The sequence below is a fragment of the Gavialis gangeticus genome, unplaced genomic scaffold, assembly GCF_001723915.1.
Source record: "Gavialis gangeticus isolate Ggan-Ray unplaced genomic scaffold, GavGan_comp1, whole genome shotgun sequence".
Classification (NCBI taxonomy): domain Eukaryota; kingdom Metazoa; phylum Chordata; order Crocodylia; family Gavialidae; genus Gavialis; species Gavialis gangeticus.
In genome coordinates this window covers 34,826,209-34,843,909 of record NW_017729027.1, presented here as the reverse complement: position 1 = coordinate 34,843,909, position 17,701 = coordinate 34,826,209, and the positions used below count along the sequence as shown (strand labels likewise).

Genomic DNA, 17,701 nt, shown 5'->3' with positions numbered 1-17,701 from the left:
CTTGTTTATTTGTTTTGGGTTTTCTGTCAGTCTAACTTAAAATGTAGGTCTTAGTTTACACTATTTTGCTTTTTTATTTTAATGGCCAGAAAGGACATGATTTCTTTAATCTTTAATTTGTCCCACACAAAATTGAGGTGGGGAGGGTTCTTCTTTTTGGTGGTTAAAAAACCCCAGATCATTAATCTGGCGTTGTTCTTTTTTTTCTTCTTCTTATAGTTTTACAGTTTGGTCTCTCAATTGAAAAATCTTTTATTTGCACAGCTTTACTTGGTAGCATCTTGGGTCTGCTGCTGATTCTAATGGGATGCTTTGGATGCTGAGGTCCTTTGAAAACCTGTTTTAGTGGTGTGTATCTTGAAAACTTCTTCCACAGAGCTTTCTGTAAACTTAGAATTTACAAAAATGTTGCCTCGTCCACTTGTAATTGCTGTCTTCCCATTCACTTTTAGCTTATGTGCAATATCTTATTATAAAGTGTATACATGACCTAATCTAAGTTAATTATACATATTAGTCCTGGACAGTTAAAAATGAATACATCTTTTGCTTCTGCAAAAATAAATGAAGTTGAACCATAAAATGTGTCCTTTTAAATTGCACAGTGACACTTGGCTTGTGGTGTTCCCTATTTCAATGAGGGATGTATTTTCTTGGACATTTAAATTGTGCATGTGATTCCATCTTTGGTCATGCAGAACAGTGAACTTAATCTAGCTACATGCCTGCACGCAGAAAAAGGGACAGTGGATGTGCAGATTAGATAATCAGTTTGGAAAATTTAAATTCTCTGTGACACTAAAATCGTTTCATGCCAGGTATTTTTTTTCTAGCCCAGTCTTTGTTATTGTTTTCTAGGAAATAACATCCTGTAAAATTAACTGACAAGAAACAAGATCTTGCAGAAGGTGCATTCCTGAAAGCTAACTGGGTATTATTCCTCCATTTTAGAGAGTGCAAACATGAGAAATTATTTGAAATGTAATACACACACACTCACACAAAGAGTACCTGTTTGGGTATTCCTTGATGATCTGATATATGCTAATCTGAATGGTTTCATTCTCAAACCGACTGCCACTTCGGTCCTTGTAAATCCGGAATTCAGCTGCTGTCACTGCTTCTCCATGTGGGATTTGAGTCAGGTCAAACCGAAATTCTTTGTAATGCCTTCGCTGATGAGAAAAGTCCTTGTCTCTTTCAACTATTAAAAAAATGTAATTACATTAAAGCAATAAAATTATACATTTCCCATGATTAACTGAACATTTGCTATGCTTAGAAATGAAAACCAAACAAACACGATGATAGAAAACTGTGCAAATAATAAAACCACAAACCCAGACATACTTCCAGTTAAAGGAAACTTCACAAGCCAAGTGTCTTCAGTTCAAAAGGAAAAAACCTCAGTGGTTTTATACAAATTACAGAGGCCAGAGTGGAAAGAACATCAATAAAGCTGAAAGGGGGCATGTTGTAAAGAAATACGGACAAAATGAAAGTTGCAGAAGGATCAGAGACTATACATACAGAAGCAATTATTTGGGAGCCATAGATGAGTTTGGAGTACAATATTGAAGTAATAATCAGGAGAAAAGAGAGAGAGTGGACCACTCCTGTCTAAGGCAATAAATTCTGATGTTAAATATGTAATAGTTATAGTACACTTAAGAAGCAGCTACTGCAATATAAATTAACACATGCTGTCATCTTATGGTGTAAGTGTCCTCTTGTCAGTGGTCTGAGCAAGAGAACCACCGGTCAGAGCTAAGTGGTTTTGGCACTCACACTGCAAATAAAGCATTTAAATACATTCATTCTCTGTCATTTCTCTAGTTATGCCTTGTACTTGCTATACAATTCCAGCAGAGGCTAAATCTAACATGGTAATTAGTTGATCAGGACAGCAAGGATAGTAAGCCAGATCTTCCAGAAAAGTAAATCAGGATGAATCATCTGACACTAGCTGAACTTTTCCCCTAGTTTCAGGAATGAAAATTTTTGGCAGACTAAGGGCTAAATACTGTTTTGCTTTACACACCTAAATCACATGTACACAGCCACATAACTGTATTTGTGAAGTAAAATTCCCCCATGTGTATGCCTGCTGGAATTAAAATAGAGGAGGAAACAAAGAAGAGGAGCCCTCCAAACTTTTAGCCCAATAGATTAGTTGTTTAAGCACTTATCCAGGAGCAGGGGGCCAGGTTCTAGTCTCACTTCATCATAAGGGGCTTGAACTGGTGCCTGACCCACTGCACCTTGCATTTAAAAGTCATTGGATAAAATGGATAAACAGCATTGGGAAAGTGTCTGCCCCATATTAGAGGATCACCTCCCCCTGAAGGCAGCTGCCATGTTACTGAGCCACCCACTGGCTTATTCTCTCCCTCCTGGCCCCTCTTTTAGCTGACTAGTGTGATAGTTTCAAAGGGAAGCCTGGAGGGAAGACTGGGTAATGCTGAGTCTGAGGTCTGGAGGTTAGAGCATTTCTCTCAGATGCTAAAACTCAAATTTCAAACCTCTTGTTGAGGGGGGCCTAGAAGCCACTCCTGGATAATTGCCATAGCCACTAGGCTATTGGGCTAAAAGGTTGAAGGAAATTTCTCCTCTTCGTAATGCTCACTAGTTCTAGTTTTTTACTAATAAAATGATTTGGTTTACTCAGCTTCACCCATGTGATTAAATTGATCCTAATTCACTGTGCAGATGCTCAGTTAAAAGGCAGGACTGCTGTGCATTCATTGGGTGTGTGCATGTATAGGGCTGAACTTAAAACTGTGCCTAAGTACCAGGAACTGTAGTTTTATGGTTTGAATGTGCCATTTGGGCACCTAAAATAAAATAGGATTTAGCAATAAGGCTAGGAACGTACATAGCATTTGTCTCTGAATTAGTTGTACCTGTGTTAGTTCTGGAACAGAAATTTCCTGGGATTGGAGTGCATGCACATCAGCCTTCTAATCAGGATTTAGTGAACAGCTGAATGCACTGCTGCTTTTCTGCCACTGATTCAATTATCCAATCCTAGGATAACCATTTGGATGCAATTTCAGGTGTCCCAGGATAAACTGTTTGTACTTTTTATCCCATTAACCTTTTTTTAGGATTTATCCTGGGAAAATAGATGTCTGAACAATTGCACATTATCCTAGGATAAAATGGTTCATCCTAGGATAAATATCTGTAGCTTAAGTGTAAGTTTCAAAATATATAAAGAAAAAACTCATTTTCTGGAAATTAGAGGTAATGCTTTATGATTAATTTTACTCTAAAAGCTTTTTTCCAATACATGCACACACAAGTGCATGTGTCTGTGTACAGTTCCCATGGGGCATTAGGTGCAGCAGATCCCTGCCACATTCATGTTCTGTACCTGAATGGATTTGAGATGTGCAAAGCCATTTCATCTACCCCACCAAGCAGGCAGCATTTGTTTACTAGTGATGGATGCAGACCCAAATGTTCAGAGTTGGGTCTCAGTTTGGACAAACATATACATGTCAAGCTCTGTTCAGCCCCACTATGATCTTTCTACCTTCTCCTTTTATTCTATGGAACTAGCTTAGACTCTGGATATAAAAGGGAAAGTAGGCTAGATGTTTGTGAGTGCATAGTAAGTACATATTCAGAATGTAGGGTTGGGAAACTGCACCTGGAAAAGAAAGCTTTGAACCTCCTTTCAGATTTTAGTTACATCACCTATGGTCACTTTTGATGAAAGTACAGTTAGGGACTAAATAGTCACTCTATCAAACATGCTAATCAGAAAGACTTTCAATTATATGGAATTGCTTAAAACATGCAAATCTGATGACAAGTTTGTCTTAATCACTGTCATGTGCAAAATATATTTTCTGTAAGACTGTCTTTACTGGAGTAAAGATGAAATTACTTTACTGACACAGAATGATACAACTCCTCTATAAGGTTTAGTTTGTTCAAACCCATATTTAGATGTGAACAATTTGTGATTTTAAAAGCCTAGCAGAGAAAGTCAAGAGAGAAAAAAGGCAGAAGTATGAAAACTGGCCACTCATAGCTCAAGATAAATGGGCTGCCACTGAGGAGAAACAGGATGCAGTCTATTTAGTTGCTCCATTGCTAGCTCCTTAACTGCAAGATATATACTGAGACCAAACCTGTTTCTGAAGAAAAGAACATTTATATCCTTTCTTTACTAAGAATATAGCAAGAATGAAGGCATGCAAATGCCTTAGCAAAGAAAAAGTTACTGGTGGTTGGTTTGTTTTCTCTATGACTACTTTGTTGTAAGTTTTTAATAACTGAACATTTCTGGAAGACTATATGGATGCAGCTGTGCCAAAGTTTTTGTCCATAAAATCATTTAAAAATAACATTAAATCAGGACCCAGTTCAGTATTTCTGGTTACTACTTATTCAATCAGGAGCTTTTATTTAAGGACTAATCACTGTCACTGAGGATGTCGTATTGGATTCTAAATGGGGATTTTGGCCTCCTTTTGCCTAGTTGCTTGACAGTACATTCTAATTAATAACATTTGTTTGGAAACACTTAAGCAACTTGGACACAAATAACAATGCACTTCACATTACAGTATTAATTGTATTCTCTCATGAGCACACACAACTGCTGAAAGAGTACTGATAAGTATTTGCTGTTTAGTGAAAAAATAATTAAAGCATGGCTGATGGAGATATTACTGATCTAGGTTGCATCTAGTTCCAAAGAAAAGTCAGTGTTGCCATATGGAAAGCGCACACGGGCTTAGTTGCTATAATGCATCCCCTGAGGACTAATCTTCAGCCAGAACAGAATTTAAAATTAGATAAGTTGCAATCACCAAGGATAAATTCCACAAAAAAACAAGAGTAATTAAATAAAGAGCTGGATGAAGAGATCAGCTGAAAATACAATTTCTGGGTGAAATCCCAACCTCACTGAGTTTAGGATTGACTTCATGGGGCCAGCATTTTAACTTGTAAATTCGGTATATCTTCTGAAACTGTGGGTGGAACAGAATAAGATTACTCCAATTAATATTTGATTAGAACAGCAAGGCCAGTGCTGACTATTGCAAAAATGTCTGAAGAGGCCCTTGGTTGTAATAATTAACCAGACTCAGATTTCTAAGTTTCAACTTAAAGCACATCTCCAATATACATGTTTAATACTGTATCGGGACAATTAATTCAGCAACAGTGCAAAGGAATCTTGAAGCATATGACTGCTCTTTTACCATCTGCTCATATTTTGCCACCCATCAATATGACCCATGAAACACTCAAGCTCATAATGTATTCAGATTACACTTCATTATAAACAAAAACACACCCAAAAGTAGGTCATCATTTATATATATTTTAAAAAGACTGGTATAAGTTCACCACTTGTGTGAATTTATGAGGCTCCATTGCAAATCAATGGAACTCTGCTGGTTTGTAACACCAAAGGACTTGATCCCCTGAAAAAATCAAACAACCCCCCTTTCTTCCCCTCAACACACACACATACATGGATTATTTAAAAAAGAAAAAGACAGAAAAAAATGATATCCAATTCAACGTAAGTTCTAACAAGGTATAGAGCAAGTTTGAGTATGTATAATGTACCAACAGCCATTAATAACTTTGACTTAAAGGGACAATCTACAGCATAATGTGGCATGTTACACGCGCTATTTTTTAATTTGATTATTGGAGGTTTTTTTAGCAAACTGTTGAACAAAAATTAAGATTTAACAGGTTTATTTTATAAACTGTATTGTAAAGGCCAAGATCCCAATTTAACATAAAGATATTACAGCTATGAAACTTGACTTCTATGAAAGTCAATGAAAGCTATGAAAATGACAGGTTCTTGTCATTTTTAGCTGTTGCAAATATCTAAAAGCAAACTTATGACCATTGCAGATCATGTGACTGTAAGATGCCATTTATACTAATCTCACTAAATTTCACCATTTGACTCTGAATTCTTCTCATAGCATGAAAGTAAACCAGTCAGTTTTAACCACTTCAAGGTGATAGAGGTTACAGTAAACTGATACACTACAAACTACACTCGTTTACATCTTGAATACAATGAAATGATAGTTTATCTATAGCGAATACTTGTGGTTATCTGACAAAAACAGGTCAAAGGTTCCAGGAGTTTTCTTCTGAAATTACTCAGTGCTGCTTCTAATGACTGATAATTAGAAGCAGAGGCTGGAAATATCAAATGTGGTAGGTGACAGATAAGCAACAGATTAATGCAAATACTCTGTTACAGGACACTGAAAGGTCAGAGGCCCCAGGAATCAGCTATTTGGCTACTGTGAAAAGACAGACATCAAACAGCTATTTACCCCCTTCTTGCTCTTCTCCCCAAAAATTCAAATACCAAGAATCCATTTGTCTTTCCTTTAGTTAAACTTTTAAAATATAACACCAGATTTAACAAAAAATGGCAACAAACCAAAAGGGATGTAGGTGGCAGATTGATTTGAGCTAAGGAGAAAGATAAAACCATTTACTCTAACATATAAATATTTTCAATTAAATATATCACGAATTAAGAGCCAGAGCCACATTTAGCAAAACAATCATATTTCATATGGCAAATACACGTTTATGTGTTACCATGTCCTGCTTGTATGTTTAAAGCTTTGTGTGTTTGCACAGGCTTACACAGGTTCTCAATTTTAGAAGCTAGTATTAGACCTAACTAAACAAATACATATTTTATTGCTGCACTGCAAAAACCCTAAAACTGCAGGACCTGATCCAAAGCTTGTTGAAGTCAATATGCCTTCAGCAACATGTGGGTAAGGAGCACAATCTTCTAAAAGATAAAAGCATTTTAGTTAAATGGAATTCTTAGGAAGAAACATTATGAAATACACTTTAAAAATCAAAGTAATTAAAAGCATCTTCTAATAGAAAACCTAAATGTGTATGTAACAGTTCAGCTTTTAGATTACTAAATTTAATCTGCCTGACAGAATTCTATGGACCACTTTTCCAGACCCTACTCAGAAATAAGCAGTACTGAAAACAGTGAAAATTGTGAGTTAGAAAAGAGAGTTAAATGTACAGCAATATTAAATTTTCATTGCAGCGCTTATGGTCCAAGAAGAGCTTTATTGATGTACTGTATGTTTGAGTGATTCTGTATTTATTATTACTGAGCTTGTTTTATTTAAAATAATTAGGGGTCTCCAGATGTGGTTTTGAAAGAGCAATATAAATAGTGTTTATGTATAATAATCTTTTTATTAAATTACAAAACAGAAAACATGTTGGGTAACATTCTGATACCAGTTGCATTGATGAAAGTGAGGGGTCATTTCACAAGAACTGGAGTCAACAAGGTTAATCAGCTACCCGCTCAACTGAATAGAATTTGGCAGGTCTGAAATTTAGAATTCTTTCTAAAGGTTGAGAACTGGCTTGACAAAATGTTGTGCTTTTCATGCCAGCTTCAGTAAAAGAGAAATCAACTCAATAATATCTTCATAAGCACTCAGAATTATTGAAGTTTATGACTTAAGGCCCAATCCAAAGTTGAGTGAAGTTAATTAGAAAGCTTTCATTCACTGCATCCATTCTGGATCAAAACCTTGGAGTGGTAGGCTATAATTAAGATTTTTTTTTAGAACCCACCTGGGCATAGCATCAGTATTGTATTTTGTTCAATTTTTATAAATGTGAATATATTTTAATTGATTATGATTGAGTTTAAATAATCTGTTGCAGTATTCAGTATTTCATAAAATAATAAATTTTAGTATTCAGGGATCTAAGTCCACTCTATTAAATCTTCACTCTATATCTTTAGTTTTATCACTGAAAACTAAAGGAATATCACCAGCAATATTAGCTTTTATGGGTTCACAAAATAGAAATTTGAAAACTTCTAGTTATTGGTTACTAGTTTTTATAGTGGTAAGATACCTGTATTCTACTACCCTCAAAATCTCAATGTAATATAATCAACTTTAAGAAATGGCAGACACCAGTTATGTATAAAGGAGAAAAAGGAGATTGAAGGCAGGAATGAAAGGTAGCAGGGTGTATGGCAAGGGTGCTAACTGTCCTTAAATTTATGGCCAATCAGTACAAATTCAGGATTAAAAAACCTGTTCAGGAAATCAGGAAATAAATTTGAACTGTCTGTAAAAATGCAACTACTAGTCTGCTTACTAAAGTTCCCTCAGAAAAAAAACCTGAGTGAGTACTGAAGGCCAGGCAGAGCAGAACAATGCCACCTGGTTTCTGGGTGGAAGCACAGCACCCTGCAGGAAGCTTATAAGGTAGTGTTTCTCAACCTGTATCCTAATCATCACAGTGCTCTGGCCCATTGTTTTAAAAAACAAAACATTTTTCCAATGGATGCACAGGAAATAAGTTGTGTGGGTGCAGCCCGCACAACACAGCGAAAGCTGCAAGGTTGAGAACCACTGCTCTAACCACCGCCACCGCCCCCCCCCAACCATATGCTGCCACTGCTGCTTTCTATCCTGCAATATTTCTGGGTTGTAGGTAGGTTTCTTTGGTGCCTGTGCAGGGACCCCCTTCCATTTGGTGGGGGGAAGGATAAGAGGTGAGCAGCAGGATATGGAGGTGATTAGAAGACCCCTGGGCAGCATAGTGTAAAACCATTGCTTCAGTCAACCAGGTTTGCCACTGAAGAAAATGCTTTTTACTAAATACTTTTTAATGACAACCAAACTTTTTAAAAAATGTTTTTACTGTGTTTGGTGTTAAACCTCTAAATGTGAACCCAACCCTTCTGACTAGGGATTAGCATCAGAGCAGGACCTGGCAGAAGATTTATATTTACATTGTGTAAAACATATATCAGTAAAATATGTGATAGAAGAAAAGTTTGGGTGTTAGTAAAAATGTTCAGATTGTCAATGAAAAATTTTCTTGGATTAGAACCCTGATATGTGATAAAATATACTTTTTCCTCTTTTTTGGAAATATACTTTTTCCTCTTTTAAATATACTTTAAAAAGCTGGAGGATTACCTCCTTCATCATTTCTCCTGGGATTTGCCTTCTCCAGAGTGGAGAGGTATCTTCCACAATACTCCCGAGAGTTCCCAGGTATGTTACAATACCTGTCTTTTACATAAACGCCAACATGCACTACTGTCAGAAAGGCACAGTGGAGTCCTCTATTAGTATGGGTAAACTTCTAACATAATCCGCCTGTAATGAGTCAACCTGCAGTATCTTTCATTCCTTTTTATAGTCTAAATTAATTATATTAAATGTATATTTTATAGATATATATATATATATGGGAAACTACTAGCCTCATTAGCTAACAGTTTGATGAAAAAGTTAGCTTATAAACGTGTGTTATTCATTCAATTTACATTTCTCTACATCTTCCAAGTTATGTGCACTTGCTCTACAAGTCAAAACAAGTGTGAGACTGTAGGTGCTCCAATACTTATTAAATTCTGGCAGGTTTGTAGTTGATATTGTAAGGGGGAAAATGACAACATGCCTTTCATATGCTAGTTAAATCCTTGCCAATAAAGTAAGAAGGATAAATAGAGAGAGAGAGAGAGAGAGAGAGAAAAGGATAGGCTATTTCCTGCTGTGACATAGTTCTGGAAGTGCAAAGCACTATCAAATGCTAAGTACTGCATTATCGTCATCACAAAAAAGCAAGAAAGAACCAACAAAGTAGAACAAAAATTCTTTTTTTTCTTCTTTTCTTTACATGTTGAGCCTTATCTTTTTGGGACTTAAGAGGCAACACTTCAAATGAATCCCATGGCCAAGATCCTTGGATGCACAAAGCACAGTACAAAGCAGTGGCTGCAATGGTGCCTCTTAGCTATTTGTTTTAGCCAAATTCAGGACCAATTTGTGCCATTGGTATGCCATTAAATGATCTCATTCAAGAAACAATCTCATCCAAAAGATAGCGAATTTTTGTTTGTTTGGGGATGGGCTATGTAAACAACAAATCAGGACCCTTATTTAGTACAGCAGTATGTTATATATCAACAGCCTCATTCATATTGGCATACCTATTACAGAGGAGGCTGACATTACATTCCTACAAAGGAAACCAAGTCTTTAAAAAGTTAATAGAATATTAGTGTAGATATAGATCAAAATACAGTAGAGCTCCCATTTCAAGCAGGCAAGTCAAATTTTATATCTTTATTTCAATCCTTTTAGAAGGCTCATTTCAACTATGCAATGACAAATAAAGGCACAAAAGAACTTATTCTGATACCTCAACAACCTCAGCATTAACTTTTTCATGGGTTGTTTTTGTTTCAATTAAGTTATCTATTTTTCCTGATTGGATTTGAAAAATCTACTACATGATAATATAGTCCATTTCCCACCTGATATTTAGCTGTAGTTTTCTTTCACAGAAAATGTTGCAATGATAAAAGAAAGATTACAATCGTAACCAGGTTTCTCCCCTAAAAATCAGTTTGTCAAACCAACGCAGCCTTCAGGTTAGTGAACCAGACATAGACAAAAACCCTTATGAGAACTCACTGCCTAATAAAACCTTTTAAACTTTCGTTGACGTTTGACATGTCAGATTACATTTCAAAACTAATTCTTGGGCCAAGTCTATAATATATGTAGGAGTGAAAGGACCAAAGACATTTTGGTTTCTAATTGTTGAACTTTCATGGATAAATTCTCCCTTGACATACTGCAATCTCATTCAATTTTAATTTTAGGTTCATCTGTGATTCACTAGTACTGAAAACTGCACAAGGAGTCAGATGGTAAGGAAATGGTGGGGGGCTGGGGTGAACTGTAACTGTTTTTGCAAGTGAAGAGTTTGCAGTTGAAGCATAATTTGTGAGAAGGCTGAGGAGCATTTTACCAGAGGCAATGAACCAGAGAGCTTAGGCTGCAGCACATCTGTCTTCCCAAACCTTGCTAAGCCCTACTTTTCTACTTAATGGAGGCAATTCATAGTTGTTAGGGGCTGGAAGGGACCTTACAGATCAATAGGTCCAGCCCCCCTGCACATGGGCAGGAAAAAACGCTGGGATTACCTTTTGCACATTTTTGACCAACTTCATCTAATGTTTAATTCCATCTTTTAAAAACACCTTTTAAAGCATGCCGAAATCTATAGGGGATGCTGATATTTTAATACTATTGTGTTTTAATGTTATCACGCTACCAATCAAAGCCAAAATTATCAATGAGTCACATTTTACTTGATATAATATAAGACTAGTTTCAAACATGGAAACAATTTCTGATTAGGCAAAACAAGAATGGTTTAACTTTTCAAATAGCTGGGGATGAATAAACAACCACATGTTATAGTTACTAATAACTGTGCTGCATTTAGCTTTCATTTAAAATGCTGTATTTTAATTTTGACTAAACATTCAATAAAATCAATCCAGCTGTTACAAGGTTGAAAAAACTATCCAAAATATCTAATTAGAGAACACAGAGAAAAAGGCTTATTATGTCTGAGCATTTCAAAATTACTTCAACACATTATATAATATATATTCCTAGCAAGACATTTTAAATACACTGAAATATATATACACAAAATACTTTGGACAAAATACACAGCTAGTGTAAGTCCATGTAGCTCCACTAAGTCAGTAGCAGCAGTGATTTATATACTTTTTGGATAAGGATGCATTTGACAGTCAATTATATGACAAAATAGCCATGTAAAAAAACCCCCCTCAGATATTCAATCTGAGCCATAGCACTCTAGGTCTGCAACTTATGTAATGATTTAGTTAAATTTATTATTATAAAACTCAAAGGAAATACAGAACTGCAGTTTATTTAAACCCTTCAAGATTCTGTAAACCCATGAATGCATTCAGCTTGATAATAACCTTGCATCATGCATGCTTGTAATAGAAATCAGAGTGGCTGTACTGAGTGCAGAACGTGTTTGAGACATGCTTTCCTCTGCCAAAATCATGAGTTTCTGGGAACAAATAACGCATTTCTTATGTACTCTAATATTCTCTCACATTGAATGCTGCAGGACAGTATTTTCACTGGATGGTCCACTGTGACACCCAGAACTTTTTCTTGAATGACTCAGGTTAATTTAGAACTCACCCAAGTCTATGAATGCTTTAATTATTTTCCAGGAGGTAGTAGCTTACAGTGTTTAAAAGTTAGAAGAGAAACACACTGGCTCCTAATTCCATCCCCTAAGTCTTGTTCCTTAGAACCAATATGAAGTTTAGGATGTAGCAACAAAGATGTCTTCAGGTACATACAACTTTTACATTTAGATTGACCTAGGTGAACTAAATTAGACCTGGAACTGGTTAACCAAATCTATCGAAAGCCTGTATAATTTCAGAGTTTAGTCCCAGTGCCAGGAATAGCCAGTTGCTCACTCAAGCCCCAGGGCTGTGCTCTTCCTATCCCCCAACTCTGACCTGGCTACTTCTAGCCCCCTAACCCCTGCAGTCCTAGATGGATAACCCTACCTTCCCCACATATCTGCCAGCCCCCCTTGTTCCTGCCAACCCTCCTAGACCTGCCAAACCCTCCAGCAGACCTGCTAGCCCCACCCCTTGCAATCCTGCCTGCCTCTGCCCCCAACCCATTACTTACACCAGATTCCCTATGGAGTTCCCAGCATTAGCACATGGTTGCACATGCTTCACAAATGTAAACTGGGTGCAGTGAACAGCTGTACACACCCTTCAAAGCCAATAGACAGCATAACTTTTTGGTGGTATGGACAGTCTGGGCACATCAGTTTTTATGCTAGTGGAGATCTCAGCTCAGGTAGCATCACAGTGGGTGCCTACCCCTTAGCAACAGGTAGCTTTCTATTATTGTGGAGACACACACAAAGGAGACCCCAAATAATGTACAAGCAAAATAAAAGGAATGGAAAAAATAGAAATAAGAAATAATATGGTATCAAAATGAAATAGGGAGGAGAGAAGGGAAAGAAAGAAAAGCACAAACGTGAAGGAGAAAAAATGGGTAGGATTGAGATAGGACAGCAGCTGTGGAATAGCACAAAGGTATTCTGTGGTCAGTATGGCACTATGGGACCATATACACCAGAAATAGTACAGCCACACCAGAAGTAGTACAGCCAGCTTACTGTGGCACTGAGCTGAGCAGACTACATTAAGCTTTGTTTCTAATAGAAACACATCGAAAACCACACTAATCTATGCCACTTTTAGGAAGGCTTTTGCTACAGTCTCCCACAACATTCTGACAGGCAAGCTAAGGAACTGTGAACTGGATGAATGGGTTGTAAGGTGGATAGAAAACTGGCTGGATAATCAGACTCAGAGTGTTGTAATCAATGGCTCGGTATCAAATGAAGAGCCCCAGGGCCAGTTTTGTTCAATATCTTCATCAAAGACCTAGAAGATGGCATAGAGTGCACCCTCAGCAAGTCTGCAGATGACATCAAGCTAGGGGGAGTAGTAGATACACTGGAGGGTAGGGCTAGAATTCAGAGTGACCTACAATAATTGGAGGATTGGGCCGAAAGAAATCTCATGAGATTCAACAAGGACAAGTGCAAAGTCCTGCACTTAGGATGGAACAATCCCATGCACTGGTACAGGCTGGGTGATGACTAGCTGGGCATAAACTTTGCAGAAGAGGTCCTGAGAGTTACAGTGGACAATAAGCTGAATATGAGCCAACAGTGTGCCCTTGTTGCCATGAACACTAATAGAATACTGGCCTGTGCTGGTAGGACCATTGCCAGCAAGGCAAGGGAAGTGATTATTCCCCTCTATTCAGCACTGGTGAGGCCACATCTGGAGTTGACTGTGTTCAGTTTTTGGCCCCCCACTACAGAAAGGATGTGGAAAAATTGGAGAGAGTCCAAGAGAGGGGAATGAAAATGGCTCAGAGGCTAAGGCACATGACTTATGAGGAGAAACTTAGGGAACTGGGCTTATTTAGTCTAGAGAAGAGAAGACTGAGGGGGGATTTAATAGCAGCCTTCAACTACCTGAAGGGAGGGAGGGGGGTTGAAAGACAATGGAGCTAAACTGTTCTCAGTGGTGGCACATGACAGATCAAGGAGCAACAGTCTCAAGTTGCAGCAAGGGAAGCTCAGGTTAAATATTAGGAAGAATTTTTCCACCAGAAGGGTATTAAAACCCTGGAACAGGTTACCAACAGAGGTTGTGGACTCTCCATCCTTGGAGATTTTTAAGACCCTGCTAAACAAAGGATTGGGTGGGATGATCTAGTTGGGGATGGTCCTGCTTTGAGCATGTGGTTGGACTAGATGACCTCCTGAGTTCCCTTCCAACCCTAATTTTCTATGATTCTGGTTCCAAAACAGTGCATCCTGAGCAGGCAGGTCATGTTGCTGTTCACAGATCCCTTGTGTCATGCCATGGTAGAAGGCAGGGTAGATTTGATATTCCTAGTGTGGTCAGAGATACAGTTGGTCACTAATCATCTTAGAGATTATTTTCTTTTCTGTGATGCTTTCTTCATCCCTGCCTTTCAATTGCTTTTTCATCTAAGTCTCCACTTCTCTTGTGCATTTAGACATTAAGTTTCAATGAAATATAAGCCCCTCATCAGTTCTTGAACAAATCACTCACAATAATTGCAGAGTTATCCATAAACACAATTCACCTCTGAAACAACTAAAACAACATCTTCAGGATGTATTTTATATGAAACAATTTTGGCTTTTCAGCCACTAACTCCAGAAACAAAGATATTTTTGTTTGGTAAATTAGCCATTAGAGGTGGTACTGAGCATTTTGAATTCAAATGGGATGAAGTTAGGGCCAGGACTACAAAGAAATCTGGCATTTACAATCCAGTGTAGGATCAACCTCTACCTCCACAGATGTTTACACTAAACCCCTGTTACTCCTAAGGCTAGAAATGACTAGCAATCTAATATTTAGTCTATTTTTAAAGAAAAAACAAACCTATGTGTCCATTCCACATACAGAAAACCTCATGGACTGCTCCTTTTTGGATTGCCATTGGGTGTTTATACACATGCTCCAGGAGTGGGGTGGGATGCTTTAATTAAAGTGGCTCTGAGAGCTGCGCTAATTAAACCACCCAGGACATCACATGTGTCCGCACACCGAAAAATGGCGGTGTGGGTACTTTAACTAATAACACTCATCAAATGAGCTTTAGTTAAAGTACCCTTGCCACCATTTTTCAGCACAGGGGCACTGATACACATGACACTGGGGTCTGCTGGAGCATGTTAATTACCACACTCCAGCAGACATGATTAATCAAGTATACCCTAACATGCTGTAATTACAGCATGTCAAAACAGCTTTGCTGCACATGTATAGGTGCCCTTTGTTTCCCAATTTGCTCAATGCAACCTTTTCTCCTGAAGCAAGCTGAAACAATGTGGTTGTGTGCAGGCCACAGTATATTCCAACAGGTGTCATGCCATGTTAACTAAAGATGTTTCTTTCAAATAGTGCAGCAGGTTGCACTCTAAACACAAGATTAACACACAAGTCTGAAATGTTTTCATACCATATCTGGCTATTGTATGCAATGCATACAGTAAAGCTCTCATTCAAGCTTTATCCCAGTTTAAGTATTCAAATCCCACCCCTCACCCCAGTGCTTGCATATTGTGACCTCTATATCGTATGTTCACATTGTAACATGGGCTACCTTGGATTTTCCAAGATAAAAGTAAAGAAAATTAGGTCATTATAACATTTGGTTATTTAGCCACTTTATAAACTCATTGCTACTCTGATGTGATTAGAAGCGAACACACATGCATTCCCAGACTCATATACAGTGCTTTGACATGATATCTTGAAAAATAAAATGGCTACATCCTAAAATGTTACCTAAATTGATTCACTCTGATAAATACTGTTAACTTGTCTTACAATACTAGTCGAAGAAATCTCTCCTAAAGTTACGATTCCTTTATTAAGATTTCAGTTTCATTTATGGGTGGCTGATACTGCAGAGTATGCATAATTTTTGCTTTTTTGAATAGATTATTGTATTATTCAGCTTTTGTTATGTTTTGCTTTTTAACCTACCGTGCTCATAATAACATCTACTTTGTTAAGATGGATGATGTCTTATACAAATAAACATAAACAGCTATAGCTAACCTGTAGATTTTGTTTTGGCTACCTCTAATACTTAGTGTTCAAGAATGTTGTTCTTATTGGGTGGCCAGGTTCACCAATAGTACCATATTTGCCTAAATGTGTATATTTTAGTGTTAACCAACTTCTAAATTCCAGCAACATGACAAATATTGGATAACATGGATTTTTATACAAGTTTCCACAACCAATGTTAATTCTTCATGAAACTCTTAGAAAAAGAAATGTTTCTTTCTTAAAATCTTTCCTTTCTTTTTCAGATTTATTTTCTCAAAATCTTGGGGTCAAACCCAGCATTGCTCTACTGGGCCAGGTAGAGACATTATACTTTTACCAGTAGAAGTGATCAGAAACCAGTCTATACCTGTAACAAAAAAGAAATTTGGCACACAAAACCAACCTATACCCATAACAGAATAGAAGTTCGACACAGAGACTGGCTTAAAAATGGCAGAACCCGATCTAAGAGTTACCCCTACCAAGGTGCAGATGTATGTTCTGCTCAGTATTGTTCTGAACTATGCCACTTACAAAAACCTTACCTCATTACTTAGACTGATTCTGCCTCAGGCTTTTTGAATGTCTTTACCTAGCCCTGAAGTTAAGAGCTGTATTAATTAAGCTAGCTGAAGATGTGGTCATCTCAGTTTCATTGTATTGTTTATTTTCCTTTTTGTCTTCACTTATTTCAGAACAGAAAGTCATCTGACTTGTTATCTCATCCTCTTTCTTGATAGAACTAGAGTAGAGCAACCTTTTCCAGTTATGGACCAGAATGCTTCAGCCTGGTTCAGAGGTGAGTGGGCAGGCTGGCAGCTACTGGACATGGCCACCAGCAAAGCTTGTCTCTCTGACAAGCCAGGAAAAGCAACTGCAGCCAAAGTCCCCTGTTGCCAAAGCCATACATCCATAGGCCAGATCCAATGGTTTAGCAGGCCGCAGGTTGCTAACCCCTGATCTAGGGGAGCTCTTATAATATAGTTTCCAGTAGAAAGACAAGCTGTGCAGTCCAAGAATATGTCTAGACTGTCAAAAGATCATGCTACAAAGCTCTGTTCTGCATATAGAACACCCCAAACATCTGTAATATACCTATTCTTAGTGCAGCACAGGGCATGTGGCATTACCAATAAACTTATCTTTAAAGGCACCCAGATAAGCCCATTGGTGTGTATCCCTATAACGGAAGACCCTAACCCAGGGATGGGCGAAATGTGGCGCGGGGGCTGGATGCGGCCTGCCAGGCCATTCTATCTGGCCCGTGGGGCCCCTACAAAATTTAGAAAATTAACATTTATCTGCCCTTGGCTGCCTATCACGCAGCCCTCGATGGCTTGTCAAAACTCAGTAAGCGGCCCTCCACCCAAAATAATTGCCCACCCCTGCCCTAACTCCTGTTACTGGAGAGACAGAAGCTGGATGCAGAGCTGTAAGGCTGATTGCAGAGAGGCACGTGGGAGGTGGAGGCCACAGAGAGGCAGGCTTCAAAAAACCTCCATTAATTAGTAAAGCAAGAAACCCCTGTACCCACATGAGAAGTCCACATTAGGTGACTTGAAGGGAAGGAGCTAAGCAAGGGATTTAAACAGTGCTCTTAGGCTGAAGAGTCAGTTCTGA

General features: G+C 37.9%; 1 protein-coding gene across 2 annotated transcripts in view; it reads right to left on the bottom strand.

Annotated features, from left to right (window-relative positions):
- Window positions 1-17,701, bottom strand: part of BMP5 (bone morphogenetic protein 5) — a 90,278-nt gene that overhangs the window by 50,490 nt on the left and 22,087 nt on the right. For both annotated transcript variants that reach the window (XM_019520552.1, XM_019520553.1), the window contains exon 2: window positions 1,012-1,204. In XM_019520552.1, coding sequence (XP_019376097.1) covers window positions 1,012-1,204 — 193 coding nt within the window. The remainder of the gene's footprint in view (window positions 1-1,011; window positions 1,205-17,701) is intronic.